This window comes from Drosophila bipectinata, chromosome 3R (assembly GCF_030179905.1).
Source record: "Drosophila bipectinata strain 14024-0381.07 chromosome 3R, DbipHiC1v2, whole genome shotgun sequence".
Classification (NCBI taxonomy): Eukaryota; Metazoa; Arthropoda; class Insecta; order Diptera; family Drosophilidae; genus Drosophila; species Drosophila bipectinata.
Window position 1 is genome coordinate 28,080,402 of NC_091739.1, and position 16,811 is coordinate 28,097,212.

Genomic DNA, 16,811 nt, shown 5'->3' on the forward strand with positions numbered 1-16,811 from the left:
TCATCAAGATTTGTCACAAATCAAGGCGGGCAGGCAACTAATCCAGTTCAAGTGTTGCAGCGAAAATGGCAAATTGCGTTGGACGTTAGTTCTGCTTCTGGTTGTTTCTACTTACTGCATGTTGCTGATGCTGATGCTGTTGCTGGAGCGTTGGCGTTGCACATAGCTCTTCCCGAGGAGGCAACAGATCGTGCTGGGCAGCTTCCGCATGCCGACAAGTGACTCACTTTGGATTCTTTTTTTTTCTGCCCATTCTTCTCTATTTCTTTTTCGGAGGGTCTTTGTTTGGTCAAACACCGAATCACCGTTATGTTTGCAGATCGTGAGCAGCTTTATTAATTTCAAGTTGGTGCCGAAAATGCCACAAGGTCGCTGCACAGCGAGGTCGGCCACAAAACGGCCCGAGGGCTTCAATAATTTGCATCTAATGGCCCCAGAACCGAGTCCTCCAACCCATTTCTAACACTTGCCGCTCAAATTATGGCACCCAATCTCCGCAAGGTCGTACATTTCTTACAAATTGACGGTAATCCCGAGTTCAAGCCACAGCAGCAATTTCCTCGGCCAATTGGCCACAACTATGCGCCCATAGTTGCCACACGTGCAACGTGCAGATTTATGAGGATGACGTGCAACAACCAACAGAATAGAATCCAAATCGGAATCCGGGAGAAATAAAAATAAAACAACGAACAACAAAAAAAAAAAAAATGCAATTTGCAATTGCTGCTGTTGCTGTTGCTGCTGCCGATGGACCGTTAAATGTGTGGCACAAAACCAAATTAACGCCAAGCAACATAGCAACACTGCAACATGGCAGTACTGCGGCAACAGAAATTGCAATAGCTATCCCCAATCCCAATTCCAATCGAAGAAGTTTAATGCAAGATAAGCAATAAAAAAAAGAAAAAGAAAAATCGGTGGATGAAAGAGGGACGCACGATATATCCCCAGATGGACGCACGATGTTGGGGTCAAACCTGCAGCATTCTGACGGCTCTTCGGGAATGGGTTAGCTTGTGTGCTAAATGTCAATTTGATACCCGAGCTGAATCCAATTAAAGTTGCAACCAGCAACCAGAAACATTGAAAATTGCAAATTGCCATCGATCTCTGGCAGCGATCTCTTGTCGGCAGCAATGGGTCGTCGTTAGATGCGTGCCCCAAAGTGTATTTGTGGGTCATGTGGCACAAATCTACCTTCGTAGCGAGCCAGCAACACGACAGCCGACACAAGATAGCTCTCTGACAAGAGACACCTTTTGATATGCTAACGAAGGCACAACCCACTCCACCCCTTCGCCTTCGTTCAAGACTGTCAAAATGCTGCCCATGATTCTATAGACTGGGAAATTTTCCCACCCTCCATTGAGGCCGCCGCCGACGATCGTCTGCCTTGGTAAAATGTAAATTTTTGTTGTTGCCCGATCCGAGCCAAGGTGGCTGCCATTTATATTAGAGCTGATGCTGCTATGTTGCAGCTTTTGCAGCTGCAATTTGTGCAACTGGGAGATGAGAAATGGGGAACGAGAGCTTGCAACTGGGAACTGGGAACTGCCAACTGGGGATCTCCAGCTACAGCTGCACGCATGTACCTACATTGTATCCCCCAGATATAGTATCCCCCAGATACTCTAGCTGTCCAGTGTCCAGTTTCCAGAGTCTAACCTCTCGTGGGCAGTTCTATGCAAATACTGCAACTACTTCACGCATGAGCCGTTGCTACTCCTCCTGAACCTGAACCTGAATACATTTTTCATAAAGATGCATTGCCTTGCCCTTGTGCCAGTTGCAAGTAGCAAGTAGCAAGATGCCTGTTGCAAGTTGCTGGTTGCTTTTCTTTTTGTTTATTTACTTACCCCCTTAAAATCTTGCAAATTTCCCATGACCGATTTTTCACCGGTCCCGCCTTTATGCCATGTTTGTTTTAACAAGCGCCTGCCTCGTTTTGGTTTTTTGGTAAAACAAAAAAAAAAAAAAGAGTTTTCATCTCTCTGGAGTTTTTGTTTTTCCTTTTTTTGGCCACTTCATTCACAAATTGAATGTGTGTCATGGAGATGCCAGGCTGGAGACTCTGGCAGCTGGCTTCTGGTGGCTGGTGGCTGGTGGCTGGTCGCTTCTGGTGACCACCCCTTTATTTGGTCTTAACCCAAATACTGAAATGCTGAAGAATAAAAATTGTTTACCATTTAGCCAAGACAACAACAAAAACAAGAATAGCAACAACATATGGCAGAATAATTACCGCAACAAGTTGCTGCTAGCTTGCCAGCCGTTGCTAGTTGCCAAGGAGCAACATGTTGCTCGTGTGTTGCTAATAGCATTGGAACAAGTGCCATTTTGGCCGGCAACTAATAGCCAGTTTGTGTCGCTTCCGTTGTCGGGTTGACTGACTAGCAGAATCATCATCATCATTATTATCATTGGCAACAGCAACAGCAATGCCATCGTCATCATCGCGACCGTGTAAGATTATCATTATTGTTATTGTCGCTCGTCATGTCAACTCGTCATCAACATGCCGCGTCTCTCCGGCTGTAGAATCAGCTATATCTTTACCAAACCAGCCACAGCAACAGATCCAGCAAAAGAAGCAACACCAACAACAACACTTACAGCAACAACATCAAAAGCAGCAGCATCTTTGCAATCTTTCAACTTGACCGAGGCGGCTTCGTGTGTTGCATACTCCTCGTTATTTTGTTGCTGTTGCCACGGCACGCAGCAAATGCTATTTGTGCTGCTCCCGGGTGCTGCTCCTGCCCCATTCTCCAGTCTCCATTCTCCTCTTTTCTCTACCCTCTCCCCACTACCCACTCCCCAAACTAGCCTGCATTTTAATGAGCACAATTCGCGCATTTATGATGAGGATGAGGCTGAGGCATCAGCTTCAGCTTCAGTTCGAGCCAAGCATTAGCCGATTTTTATTTGCTTGTTTCGTTAGCGAGCCAGGAAAGGCATATTCCCGCCCAAGGGGGAAAGTATAGAAGGCGGGGGGCGTAACCGAAACCACTCAGATTTCAAGAGAATTCCAGAAAGGGAAGCTGCCAGCTGAAGGCCCCACAAGTGGAATCCCCAGATGGTGGTACGCTTGTGACAAACTCTACGACAATGGGATGAATTTTTGAATTGCTAATAATAGATACTTATTATAGCTTTAAAGTAAAAAAGATTCTTATAGATACTCCTAAAATGGACAAGTTATAATAATTGGACTTCAGCCTTTATTAAAAACAATCTGAGCACATGTTCGAAAGTATTGAGTTCTTTTTAACAAAATCTCTCAAAAATCTATTGATAATCCGATAAATATAAAAATCCTCTGCTTATAGCAGATAAGGGAAATAAAGATTAAGTAGGCACCAAATTATAGGTAAAATCCCATCATTAATTTCCACACTTGCCAGCTTCCGGCCCATTGTGCTTAGGTTTAGGAAGTTTTATTGCTTTATGGAATGTACAAAATTGGATAACACACACCCAACAGCCACGCCTCCGCCGAATACAAGTCCATTTAAGCCGCCAACCCTCCGCCTTACGCAGTGCAGACCCTCAGAATCCCCGTGCCCGTATCCCGGGCACCGGAGTGCTCAATATCCACCCCTCCTTGAGGAGTACCTTGAGGAGAGCCACCCCTCGATGGATGGAATCACGTGTTGCATCTCCTGGGACTTGATTAAAGTAACATAAAGCAAATAAAAGCCGGAAAGGAAAAGTGGGCTAATAAATGAAAATATGAAGCGTATGTGACGTCAGTCTAGGCCATTATCCGGCGACAATAAACCCGGCTATATACGTTTATACGAATATAATCCTGTTGGGCAGTTGTCAGCCGATAAGCCGTGATATGTGGCGGTTGCCGCCTGCTAATTATATCACCAAACCGAACCAGAGTAGGTTTTGGGAGGAGGAGAAGTTGTCCAATTTCTGGAAGTTTACTTCTGCGTGCGCCTGACATTTTCAATCAGCGCCAGGGAACATGGCAGGAGAGACATTTTTTTGGGGCAGGATAAGAGAGTACACAGAGACATCCAGGGCCAAGGATTTCTGACCTCTGGCCCAAAAAGTTGAAAGAGGGATGGAGGGTGAAGGGACAGCGGGCATGTCAGGGAAAATTGCACATCTGTCAAATCGGCAAACAAGTGATTTCCGCAAACAATTGAAGAAAAACAGCCAGTCAGGCCAGACCGAAAACGAAACAGGACAGTCGAACAGGACACAGGACACGGGATACGAGATGGGTTTGCGTGTTTAGTGGTGGTGCGGTGGTACGGTGGTGGCTCACATGTCAACGCTACCACCGCCGCCACCCCTTACCCGCAATTTCTGCTGTTTGTGCACGTAAATTGCTTTTGTGAGACCATTGAAAATTTTCAAATACCACCCAAAAAAAAAGAAAAGAAAGAAAAAGGATGCTCAAATAAATTGAGACGCCTCGGTTTGGGGCAAGCATGAGCGGCATGCGCCTTGTCATGCTTTTTTAATGAAGTGCCTGTCGTTTAAGGAACATATTGCGGTGCGATTTGATTGTTGTTTAAGGGTTAAATGTTACCCACACCCCCTCATTTGTGATGGCTCCTTACTAAATCCAGATCTCTATTCTCTATTCATCCCACAGTTCCACAACAACAACAGCAAGATGACAAGGAGACGTTCGAGTCCGCCGGGACTCGAGGAGCTGCTTAGCCTGGCGCTCATCCTAGTGGCCATGGTCCTGATACCCACACAAGCCGGTAAGTGGTTTATTATGTCAACATAAATTACGTTTAGCCACATAAGAGTACTTACTCTCTACTCGTAATTCGGGCAATGCAGTACGTATATCCTCCCATCTGTACTGATTACTTTGCCATAAATAATGCCGAGTGCCGAAGCCTAATTAAAGCCATTGTAACTAATTGCCGTCAGATGGCAACAGCTGCCGTTTCCGAGACGCACTTGTCCAGGGTCATGGGTCAAGGGAAAAAGTCTGTTGCATTTTAGGCAACAGAATCGGAAACGAAACGAAAATCTAATTAAGAACCCAGTGTCCCAAATTCGATTGTGTGATGCATTTCCATTTAAATTGAATGCGACTGGCACCCAAAAGCGGTCATAATTAAAGGCAAGTGCTAATGGTGTCGGCCATCATTTGGCCCCTGGCTCAGTATCTGTATCTGCATCTGCCTTACCAAACTAAGCAATGTGTTAACTTTCACATTTGCCGAGGCAATAAAAGGCATTGCAACGGTGTCTTCCTTTTGGGCGTGTTCGATTTAACGACTTGTTTAAACACAGAACTCACAGAACGCCTTCAAATAAACCCAAAAAGAGTAGAAACTCATAAAGAATGCAGAACGAAGTATTTTCCAAGCCTACCTAACCATATATCGGTCATCATACACACATGTATGCTATAGCTATGGGTACCATAAGTACCCACCAATCATCTAGTCCATAACCGGCGAGGAGGCCCACAAGTCCATTGTTTAATGGGCTTTCAATAAACAGACTCCAGACTCCAGCTCCGTCTCTGACTGATTTGGCCTAGTCAAAACGATAGGCGACAATAGTCAGCTCGTTGACCCACATTCGACCTAGTGCCTCCGACTCTCCCAGTGTCCCTCCGTCCCAGCTATCTATCCATCCAATACCTGCATTCAGAATTCTTGGAATTTTCATTAACACATGTCCGAGAGGCCTCCGTCGAGCTGCATATGGAAATGTATCTGACAAAGAGGGAAATAAAGTTGAGAGCCAGAAAGAATTTGTGAATGGATGATGGCTGGTTGGGCGATGGGTGCTGAATGCTGGGTAATGGAGGCTGTTAGCCGGAGAACCCATGGTGTTTTAAAGATAGATTCCCCGCCAGGCTTTCTCACCTATTTATTGATTATTACACACAGTCACAAATCGGTTACACTAACAAGCCCATCGCACCACAGAAATAGCGAGAAAATCAAACTGAAAAAAAGCTGCCTAATGGACTCGAGTTTGATGAACTTCGGCGGTTCAGAAGTGTAAGGTAAAGTTTCCCAGCATGCCCTCGTAATTGAATTGTTCCATTATAAATCCCATGTATGAGGTGGCAGCCGCCGCATGACTCAACAGATACAGATAGCGATACATTTGTATCTCGTTCTAAAACCCCGCCGACTGCCGACCGCCGACAGAACCGTCGACAGCGGCCGGCAATAAATCAATACTCTAAGCGACTAGCGCGAAAAAACGTATCTTTGAGATACTTCACAACAAGTGGCATTTGCGTCATAACAATAGCAGCAAATCGACCGATCGATGAGTCGATCGATGGATCCACCGATCTATGCCAATTGTTTGTCATCGCCATCGAGATGGAGATATCTCTGAAACATTTTCAAGAGTTTTTCGTGTTGGCATCGTGTGCAGTTTCACTGACCATCAACTCCAGTCCCAAGGTCGGTTCCGAATTCAAATTCGGACAATCAGTAGCTGCCACACATTATCACTATTTTATAAGACACACTGTGATTTGCTCGATGGGGCGTATTCGATAATCAGCTTGTGAAGTAACGATTCTACGATTTTTTCTCATGCTTATTAAAGAATCTTGAAGCTCGATTATAAATAAAATTTTGGGTTGGTAAAGCCAATGCCATTTGGGAAGAAAATCCTTAATTTCTGCAGAAGAATCTTAATTATTTTCAAATGCTGGAAGGTTCTTGGGCAATTGACACCTACATGGTCACTGAACCTAGTCCGTCTATGTAGTATCTCCCGTCCCATTTCCCAGCTATCCGATTTCGATTACCTTTACGGCTCCAAGTCCGAGTCCCATTGACGAGTTTTTTGTGATTTCTTAATTTATAACCAATTACAAAGGCATTAGTGCCCGGGCACGAAGATCTTCAATATTTTTGTTTATTGCGCATATAAATCGCCGCTTTACGGGCCCCGTAATCTTTATGGCAGTTTTGCGGAAGCATCCAGCGAGCTTCAATTTTCAAGCTTGAAGCTTGAAGCTTGGATGTGCCTAATTAGCTTGTATTAGCCAGGCAGTATCGATGGCCTGTGCGTGCCAGCAGAACTTTTAGCCACGATAGACTTTTTTAGACGGGACGGAGGCTCCAGGTAACTTAAGTAACAGGTACACATCATTATGGTTTGATATTAATTGCACGACGTAGCTGATGTCATCAACGGCAGCGTCATCATCCCTGGCCTGGCCCAGGGCCAAGAAGATGATGCTGGATGTTGGACGTTAGTCGGAGGCTAGAAGTTGCTTACTGGCGAAGCGTTAATCAAGATTCCCCCGCTCCAGTCATCAGCTTAGAGCCACGCGCATATAATTAACATTTCTGCCACGGACCACGAACCCCCTGGTCCCCAGACCCCTCGGTTCTCAGGTTCAATGTCAAGTGGCAAGGCGGATTTGGCTTATCGCGTGGCTAGCTGCTCACCAACGGTATCCATAGCTTCCTGATCCCTCCTTAAATATTTCATATATGCAAACACACATGGAGAGTGGTCAGTGTGCTGTGTTTGCCCAACAAACAAACTGGGCAAAAGCCAAAGCCAAAAAGCACTGACCATTGACCGATATGGCGATGGAGATGGCGATGGTGATGCGTGGCTTTGGAATTTCATAGCCACTTAGAGAACAAGTACTCGAGCCGAAGATCACGAACTGGCAGCCCGCAGAACGGGTTGCGGAGTCGCCATAACCCATCCGCGACCCGAGACGCGACGTGAGATTCGCCAGCCTATTGGGGCGGAGAAACTTTCGTCAGTGACACAATTAGAAGTTGCCGCCCCAAACTCCCATTGACTTTTGGCCATAAATAAGCATTTATGCTTAGCTAAGCAGCTCGACAACTTTCCTTTCATTATTTTCCCGCCGAGATTCATTTTTGTCTGAAGATTCTGTTTGTTTATGTTTCGGCCCACCAACGTCGGTCGCCTCCCCCAGAGTCGTTCATCAATTTGTCAAAATTTTGGATGAATCTAAGCTGTGACAGAAGCTGTACACTAGAGAAAAATAGTAGTCGATATGATATTGTATATAGTACCATTATAGTTAATAATCAGGCCTAAGACTAAAGTCCCTTAAAAACTACCACTACCTAAAGCTGAAGAATTACTGATTCAAATATATTCAGTTTATAATTGAAACAATTTCCCCGAGTGTAAGCTCTTCTCAGGTCTGTCTCCCAGTTGATATGATAAATTGACCATGGACTCGAGACACTCATAAAAGACACATTTGTTCGGCTTAAATGCCCGAACACGGAGCCACTTAGTTTGCGCTGATCCGACCCACGCAACTTGGCTCGAAAGCATCTCGGCTCTGTGAGGGGGCGAGGGCAACGACCCAGTACCCCGGGTCGGATACCGCCAAAGGGCCAGCCACTTTGAGTTCCGAGAGTCGGTGCACTTGATTCTCCAATTAAATGGCCAGAAGAAGAGCAAGACGAGGAAGCGTGTGAACCGGAGGCTTTGGAGGCGGAAGAAACCGTGGCGAGGAAACGGAGGCAGGCAGCTGGCTGTTCTTTTGATTTTATCAGCTTTAAATTCCCCACTTCCTGCGACAAGGTCTCGGATAGATTGGTGGAGCACTGGGGGATTGGACTGGGCTAATTTCATTTAAGTAAATAAGCTTGCGGTTATCTGCCGGCAATTGTGTGTGTAACGGTAACATCGAAAGCCCAAAAGTCGTTACAATTGCAATTACACAATTTGGCTATTAACGCCTTCACGGCAGCTATAGCGGCTGCGGCAGCGGCCACGTCCCCTTTCACCTTGACAATGAAATGGTTTCCAATGATTGCTGTAATTTTTCTTTGGGCTTTTCTCGAGCCATCTCGGTAGAAACCCACTAGCAGTTGGAAATGCAAATGAATATCATCTTGTTTAGTAGAGCAAAACACCGGCTGGCAAGGTAATACAATATGTATACAAGCAGCGATTTCTCAGGCCGATAGATATACAGACACCTCTACCATACCATATCTTGTGGGGCTTGTTTTCTGTTTTTGTGTGTGCTGCTGGATGCCATAATCATAGCTCATATTATGTATGCTAGTCCGTTGGCATTTCCCTATTATTGTTTGATGTCATTGAACTTGAACTTGTCGTGGCCAGTCGGGGGCTATTTCTGTTTTGGCATTTTATGCAGTTTCTCGCCGTGAATATGCTAATTTGGATTTGTATAACACGTCGCCGGTTTCCACTTGCCGCTTGCCGGTCCAAAAACGTGTTCGAAATGTTAATAAAACGTCTAAACGCTGTTGGCTTTTATTCATATTTATGGCAATTAGCAGCCGCCCTGACCCAATTTGCCATTTTCTGTCTCTGCTGCTAATTGCCGTTTATGACGTGTTGGGGGATTCTGGAACCGGACGATCCCGGACAGGCCAGGACGGAACCGGACCCTAGAATTGCATTCCCAGCAATTGGCCATGCACTTCAGCTCCCAATTAGACATTCAGCCTGGCGCCAGCTGCTAATCGCTGTCTAAGAAACGCCAGCACGCTAACAAGCCCAAAGACAAGACAATCATGTTGATGTAATGGTGATGGAGCTTGGACTTGGACTTGGACTTGAACTGGGAGCTGGTGTTCTGAGGACGTGGTATAGTTTTTGGTTCGCTGGGCAACAAGAAGTCCAGTATTATGGTCGGTAATTCTCTGTAATAATCTTTCATAAAAGTTTCCTGTGGTGTTTCCCAGAAAAATATCACAAATTAAATCCCTGCTAAATTTCATAAACTGCCAGAATAGGGGGGACTTTTTAAAGTTTTATGATAAGCAGATTTTCTTAGAATCGCAGTGTTGTTTTAATTTTAATCCACTTAGTTAATTTAATTGAATTCATTCACTGAGTTTATTATAAACCTCTTCTAAAACAAACTTCTTGCAACTGAAAGAGACTCATTTTAAATCTCATAAGAAAATAATGAATGTACATAAATTAATCAAAAATACAAACAAATTATATCGTGAAAAATCCCTTTTTAAGCTTTCTCGGACATACGATAAATCACGAAATATATCTAGATAGTTCCATTAGAAAAAGTAAAATTAATTTGAGGTAGCACTGTGAGTTGGCGTGTTTGAATTCATTTTGACACTATTAAGGTAGCGCGGGTCGCAAATGGTAATTAGCAAAGAAAGAGCCGGGGGATCCAAGATGGAAAAAGACAGACGGTGCAGAGAGATCACTATCACAGGTGCAATGACTTGGTCCGGGTGCCTGGGTGCCTGGGAGCGTTCTCTTTCAATTGTGTAACCCTAGCCCTTGTCTAGGTATTCCCTTTTTACCTATTCTAACGCCCGGACCGAGGCGGTCAATCAACTCTCCCATCTGCCTGTCTGGCTGGCACCTTTACGCATGGCAACCACAGACAGAACAGATCCGATCCGATCCAAACAGTCCAGCTCCGGCTCCCAACTCCCAGCTCCCAAGCACCCAGTACATAGTATCCAATCCCCAAGAGACGGGTCATGCCAAGTCAGACGCTCGTCGCTTGAACTAATACTTTGTATAATTATCGCTTTGCTGAATCTTCTGCACATGATGTAATGGATGGAGTGCCGCCTCGGCTCGGTCTATGGGCCATTGAGTTTTATGGCTTTCGGCTGGGAGAGAGAACACGCAGCTTTCTGCAGCTATCCGGACTATCTCCGGTGTCCGATCATTAGCTAAATGCCATGCCGGCGTGGGAGGAGATACTAGATACACAGATACGCAGATACAAATCGGATGCAGCTGGGCTAAAACAGAAGAGGCCAAGTCAGCGAGCAATTAGCGCGCGGAATGCCACTTAATTGAATCGCGTTTCAGGACACGAAACGTGAGACTTTTTTTCATTTTTGGGTAGTATTTTCTTGGGGCAAATTAATAAACAGTTACGCATGCGCGCGGAAGGAAAACTTGTTGTTTTCCCGTTGATTGCCGGGGACGGTCCATAGAAGCATCCATCATCTGTCAGCCGGACGAGCTTCAGCACCAGTCTCAGTTTTAGCTCCAGATCCCAGTTCCCAGCTCGCAGCTCTATCCGCAATCTGTATCTGGATCTGCATCGGAATCTGTTATTTCGGCAATTGCTGTAATCAATGCGCTGTTATCAATAATAGCTAGCGGTGTAATAATTGGAAAGAAATTCTCATCTCGACTGGTAGTCCCCTCTCCTGGCCCCTTTTGTGAATTTGTATAAAATTGCACAAACAAAATTATGATATATTTACCCGCACTAGATCCTCGCAAGAGTCTGTGATTGGCCAGAGAGTCTCTCGGTTGGGAGGAAAATAAAAAACTGACAGACGGACAGATTGATTGCCAGCGGGGGGGCTTGGAGGGGCAACATTCATTAAAGCCATGCAAAAGCCATCAAAACAAATCAAAGACAGGACACTAGGGAACTGTGGGAAAGAATGCCGGTTGGAACTCCTCCCTTAACTGCTTAATTACAGCGCCCAAGGCCAGGCCGGGCCGGGCCGGGACTCATTATTATCTATTAAGCAGTCAGGACTAGGAGCAGGAGTATACCAGGAACACTAGGCGTTCCTGAAGGAACTACACCATATCGACCTGACAAACTGACAAACAGACACTGACTCTCTAATGACATTGCCAGACCGGCATCCCGGCATCGCAGCATCGCAGCATCCCAGCAGAGCAGCGGAGCAGCAGCCATAAATATGCATATGAGATCGAGGCTCGAGGAGCTAGCAATTACAATGTCCACATATAGACAGGCTCGGTATTGCCCTAGCCTTGGTAATTGTTTCATGAAACAGCCTTCGCTTCGACTAGCTAGCTGGCAATTTCATGGCAGGCAGCCTCCATTCCCGGCCAGCATCATGACCATCGGGCATAATTTACTTAGAAGGAATCATGGTCTAGCCTGATGCCAGAAGAAGAGCCCCCATCTTTTTGCGGTTCTGGTACGGGTTCTGGTTTGGTAATAAAACACAGCGTCACGCCAAGGTAGCGCCCTAACAGAAGGCTCCATCTTTGCGCAACTGCGTCCAATTTGGTTTCAACAGCAGCAGCATCAGCAGCAGCAGCCGAGGCAACAGCATCAGCATCTTGCAACAGCAGCTTCGATGTCTACATTGCTACCTTGTCGCCGACATAATCATGTTAAATTACTCGCAAATTCATTTGCTGGGCGGCCTCCTCCGCCACCAGTTGCAGTTGTATTGTTAGGGCGCCTGCCTCAGATGTTGCTGCTGATGCTGCTCCTGCTGATGCTGCTGGTTGGGATGTTGGTAGTTGCTAGTTGGTGGTTGCTGCTGCCTGGCGGCGGCTTTCAGCACTGATGCATGGACATGATACGGAGGCCTGGAGTCTGGTCTTTGGCTTAGGGACTCTGGACTCGAGTCTGTTGTTAGCTTGTCGCTCACTCCATATTGATCTGCTCGGCATTATGGAAATTATGTGATCAAGGCCATGGAAAATGAAAATTGTTTCCCGGCTGGGAGCCCTGAAAATTTGCATGCCCCGTCTGTAGGATAGTAGTCGTAGTCTGGCAATTACAGATCGATTTATTGCTCTTCTCCCAGGGGGCATTGTTTCCTTTTTTTCGTACAATATCCTCCTCCTCCTCCTCGTTTTTTTTTTTTGGCTGCATCTAATTAGAAGCTGTAGATAAACGCAGCAGAGAGTCAGAGTGAGAAATTGCAACAAGGCAATTGCATCCTCCTTGGCCAGAGGTGGGTGTGGTCAACAAGTTGCCAGTTGCTGATGTTGCAGCTGCGAATAGCGGTAAAAAAAAAAATAAATAAATAAAAATAGAAGCTACAAAATAAAGGAGCCAGGCAACGACAACGCATTTGGGGACAACAAACTGGCGAAGATTTGTGTTTATTTTGTAATCTTTGAAATATTTGTGGCATGGCAAATATTTTCACTCGCCTGCAGTTTCCGCGTAGAGCAGCTGGAGCTCCCAAGGGTCTTACACTTGGGAAAACCATATAAACTCCAAAGAGGATGTCTTTTAACGAAATATCCTTTTTTTATTGTGTATCAAGGGGAATATTTAGGAAAACTTCTAGTTTTTCACATCTGCCCCTGGCGGTTGCAAGTCCACCTACAGCACTAAATAATAAAGCGTAACCAGCAAAAGGCGTGCCTGGTGCTCTGGGTCTCCATTTGGGGTTTTGGGTCGGGGTCTGGGTCTGGGTTTGTGTTTGGGTTTTGGGTCTGCGACTACGACTGCAGCCACCTAGGCCTACTTATGTAAGTGAGGCTGCCAGTGCTTGTGGCTTGTATTTTATGGTTTGTGTACACATTTTTGCACACATGCGCGACGGGTCATTCAACTTTTTGTTGTAGCCAAGAAGCAGAAAGCCACGGCCATGGTCAGGTGGTGTCGGTTGTCGGGGGGCAGTAGCAAGGGTAGGGGCGGAGGCGGAGGCGGTGCGCGCGCGCTTTCCTAGAATAAACAAAATGCACGACTCGAGCGAGAGAGCCGAGCCGCCAACAACTTTGGCCTGGCCCGCTTGAGCTGCTTGAGCACACGAAGCCGAGTTTGCTAGATGCAACATGCAGCAGCAACAGCAACAGCCACAGCCACAGCCCAAGCAGCAGCAACTTGGCTGACTAACTGACTGACTGACTTCTGTTTGTTGGACCGACACGACCATGTTTGATGTGTACCATCATCATCCTCTTCGCCGTCGTCACCGTCTTTGTCGTCATCGTCATCGTGATGATGATGTATGCGGCTTGTTTTAGTTGTTGCACTTGCACACAGCCAGCAAAATTGTTGCATAAGTTTGCATTACAAGGCGGTCCCCGGTCCCCAGACCCAGACCCAGTCCAAGACCAAGACCATGTCGGTACTCCCAGGGCAGGGATTGTCTTGGGTTACGAGAACCGGCCACATGATTGACTCCCATTGCCAAGTCTGCAGCCAAATTCTTTCGCAGCCAGGCTCAAGTGGATATCCCCTCCTGGAGCCTCCTCCTGCGGCCCGCTTCATCCTTAACAGTTAATGTGTGAATTTTTATGCGTTGCCAGGTTCTGGTCGTGTTGTTGTTCTTACCGCATAAAATGTAATTTACATCCGTTAGCCCCGAGAGGCTGTGGCCAAGACGGCGAGGGGGAGTCGGCTGCTCCTGCTTGGGAATAAGAATGGGAATGGGGATCCAAATTGCTACTCTGGATTCGTGGCTGCTGACTTGGCCGGTCCGGAGTCTAAAATTCATGCTTATGAGCACTTGCCGTTAGGATTTTCATTGTTGTTTTCCCTTGCAATTTGTTGCCAAATTGTATGGAGCCCGTGGTACAATTTAAATGTGGAGGCCTGATCCCTTATTCGTGGCTATATTATGGCCAAGTCATTGGGTGGCCCCCCCGGAAGGTATGCGGATATTAAAACGTGAGATATGTGCAAAATTGTCAACCCTTCAACTAGACGCAATTAATCAAAGCTCAGCCTGCCAGCAGAAGCAATTCATAAAGCAGCAATTTGTCAAATCATTTGTGGCCGGCGAGCAGCAACAAGTGGCCGCCAAGAAACTGGCCTTCCTGGCCAACTGTCAGCTTAAACAATTTGTTTGAGCCATTTCATCGGGAGGGACCTGCGGAGGAGAGTAGACGAGGGAGAGTAGCGTGTCCCACACGCAGAACCAGAACCCCAGAACTGCGGCTACGTGCCATTTTTCCTGGATTTAGTGCTGCTGTTCTTCTTGCGATGTTGCAGCAGCTTTCTGGCTTTCTGGCTGCATTTTGATTATGTGGTAATAACACGTTGCACGCACACAGAGCCACAGAGCTGTTGCTGCTGCTTCTGAGCCTACTCCGTTGCTGATGTTGCAATTTGGTGTTGCTGCTGATGTTGCTCTTGGACCCTGTTATCAGGCTATCAAGGGGAATGGGAGGCTTGAGAAGGAGAAGGAGACTACGTACCTACGTAGGCTCCGGCCTGGGCCAATTTCAATTGCATGCAGGCACAATTAGAGTTCGGCATTCGCGGCAATAGATAAATTAATTTATTATGGTCATGGCGATGGCGATGGCTAACGGATATGGCCATCGTAAAATTCCCGCCGTAATGGGGCGAACTGCAAGTATGGTATTTCATTAAATAATAAAGATTCCTTCTCCCGTTCTTCCCATTGCAGCACCGTTGCAGGAGTACACGGAGATCCAACAGTATTCGGGTAAGTACCGGAGTAGCATGGGATCTGATTAACTGGCGGCCATCGGTGATTGCCCAATAGTAGCCATAGTACATTCAGATCCATTTTTATGATGATTACATTTTCGCACAACATTGCACCGGCGATGCGGAACTGGACGATTAATGGCATGCTGAGATTTTAATATTTGCCCAGCCAGCAGGAAGCGATGCTCCACGCAGCTGTCCCATAAAACTAAGCTCCTATTTTGTTAGGCCACTAAAATAATTGAAAGCCATTAATGAAGTGATCCATTCCGATCTTAAACGGTTGATTGGCTTGCTACTTCTAGCATAATTATTTCATTCTGAAATCAGAATCTGCCCAAGAATTCCTTAATGCTTGTTAGAGCTAGGGTAGTAATTGGTAAATCTTATTTATTTTTCTCCACCTGTATCAGGTGTCATAAGCCGCTAATCAGCTGCCAATTATCGAGCCAATCGCCGTCATAAAAAGACATTAGGCCAGGTGTGAACAGACAAATGTGCGAAGACAAACGAAAACATGAATGAATGAAATAAACGCTGCCTTTTTACGAGCCAAGCTACAAAACGTGAGCTCGTTCGAGCCCAGGCACTGAAACCCCGGCTCAAACCCAAAGTCTGGCCCAAACCCAGAGATTTCAATCAAAAAATGGTCTAGCCAGAGACACAGAGACGGGGAATGGGTAAACTGCCGGGCTTAACGTGTTAATAATGTGATGTGAAATTTATTGCGGGTGGGACGTCACTAAATTAGGCAGCCAGTCAGCCGTGACGGATATAGCCGCACAACAAAAAAAGAAACAACTCCGAACAGCAACTTGTGCATATTTTAAGGCAAGACGACAGTGGCACTTGACTTTTGTTTAACGACACTGATGAGCAATAAAATTTGTCTATAGCCTGCACACACGTATTATGACAGCCGCCGGCGCTAAGCCCGATTTATGGCCAAAACTACACAGTAGCACACATCGGGCGGGGCTAACTTCTATATGGTTTATATGAATGCCCTGCTTGCATGTCTAATGCCTGGAATTTATTAGCCAGGCCCGGCCTAAGGGCATTGTTGTGGGGAATTCCCATGCCGGGGAATCGGCCCAGATTCCAAATCCCATTCTGAGTATTCTCGTTCCCTTTGCAGAGGGCTGCTACTACAACTACGCTCACTACCAGGAGGGCGACCGCATCATGACCAATGAGCCGTGTCTGAACTGCACCTGCCACAACCGCATGCTGATGTGCTACCTGCGCGTCTGCCCCTTCACCAAGCCAATTGGCCACGACTGCATCGTGGAGAAGCGGGAGGACCAGTGCTGCCCCATCATCACCTGCCCAGAAGGTAAACAGTCGCAGGGTCTCCTCCAGTCCTCACAAAGTACTTACTTTTGATTACATTTTGTAGTGCCCGTGGATGTTCCCTACCACTCGCCGGAGCCTGGAACCGAGCTTAGCATTCCCGAGAAGTTCGGTTGCAGCATCGAAGAGAAGTTCTATCCCGAGGGTGCTCAAGTGCCATCGAATCCCAACAAACCCTGTGAGCTGTGCTATTGCATCAACAACCAGACCAAGTGCGTCATGCAGGAGTGCACCCTACACGTGGACGGCTGCCTGCCCATTTACAACAAAGGATCCTGCTGCCCCGTGCGTTACAGTTGTGGTAAGTATCCCCCTCGGGAGCTGC

At 46.4% G+C, this 16,811-nt stretch overlaps 1 protein-coding gene across 1 annotated transcript in view; it reads left to right on the forward strand.

The window, feature by feature from the left end:
* Positions 1-16,811, forward strand: part of tnc (tenectin) — a 37,120-nt gene that overhangs the window by 12,051 nt on the left and 8,258 nt on the right. Inside the window, exons 3-6 of the mRNA XM_043211750.2 lie at positions 4,619-4,733; positions 15,090-15,128; positions 16,272-16,469; positions 16,533-16,787. Coding sequence (XP_043067685.1) covers positions 4,640-4,733; positions 15,090-15,128; positions 16,272-16,469; positions 16,533-16,787 — 586 coding nt within the window. The 5' untranslated portion in view covers positions 4,619-4,639. The remainder of the gene's footprint in view (positions 1-4,618; positions 4,734-15,089; positions 15,129-16,271; positions 16,470-16,532; positions 16,788-16,811) is intronic.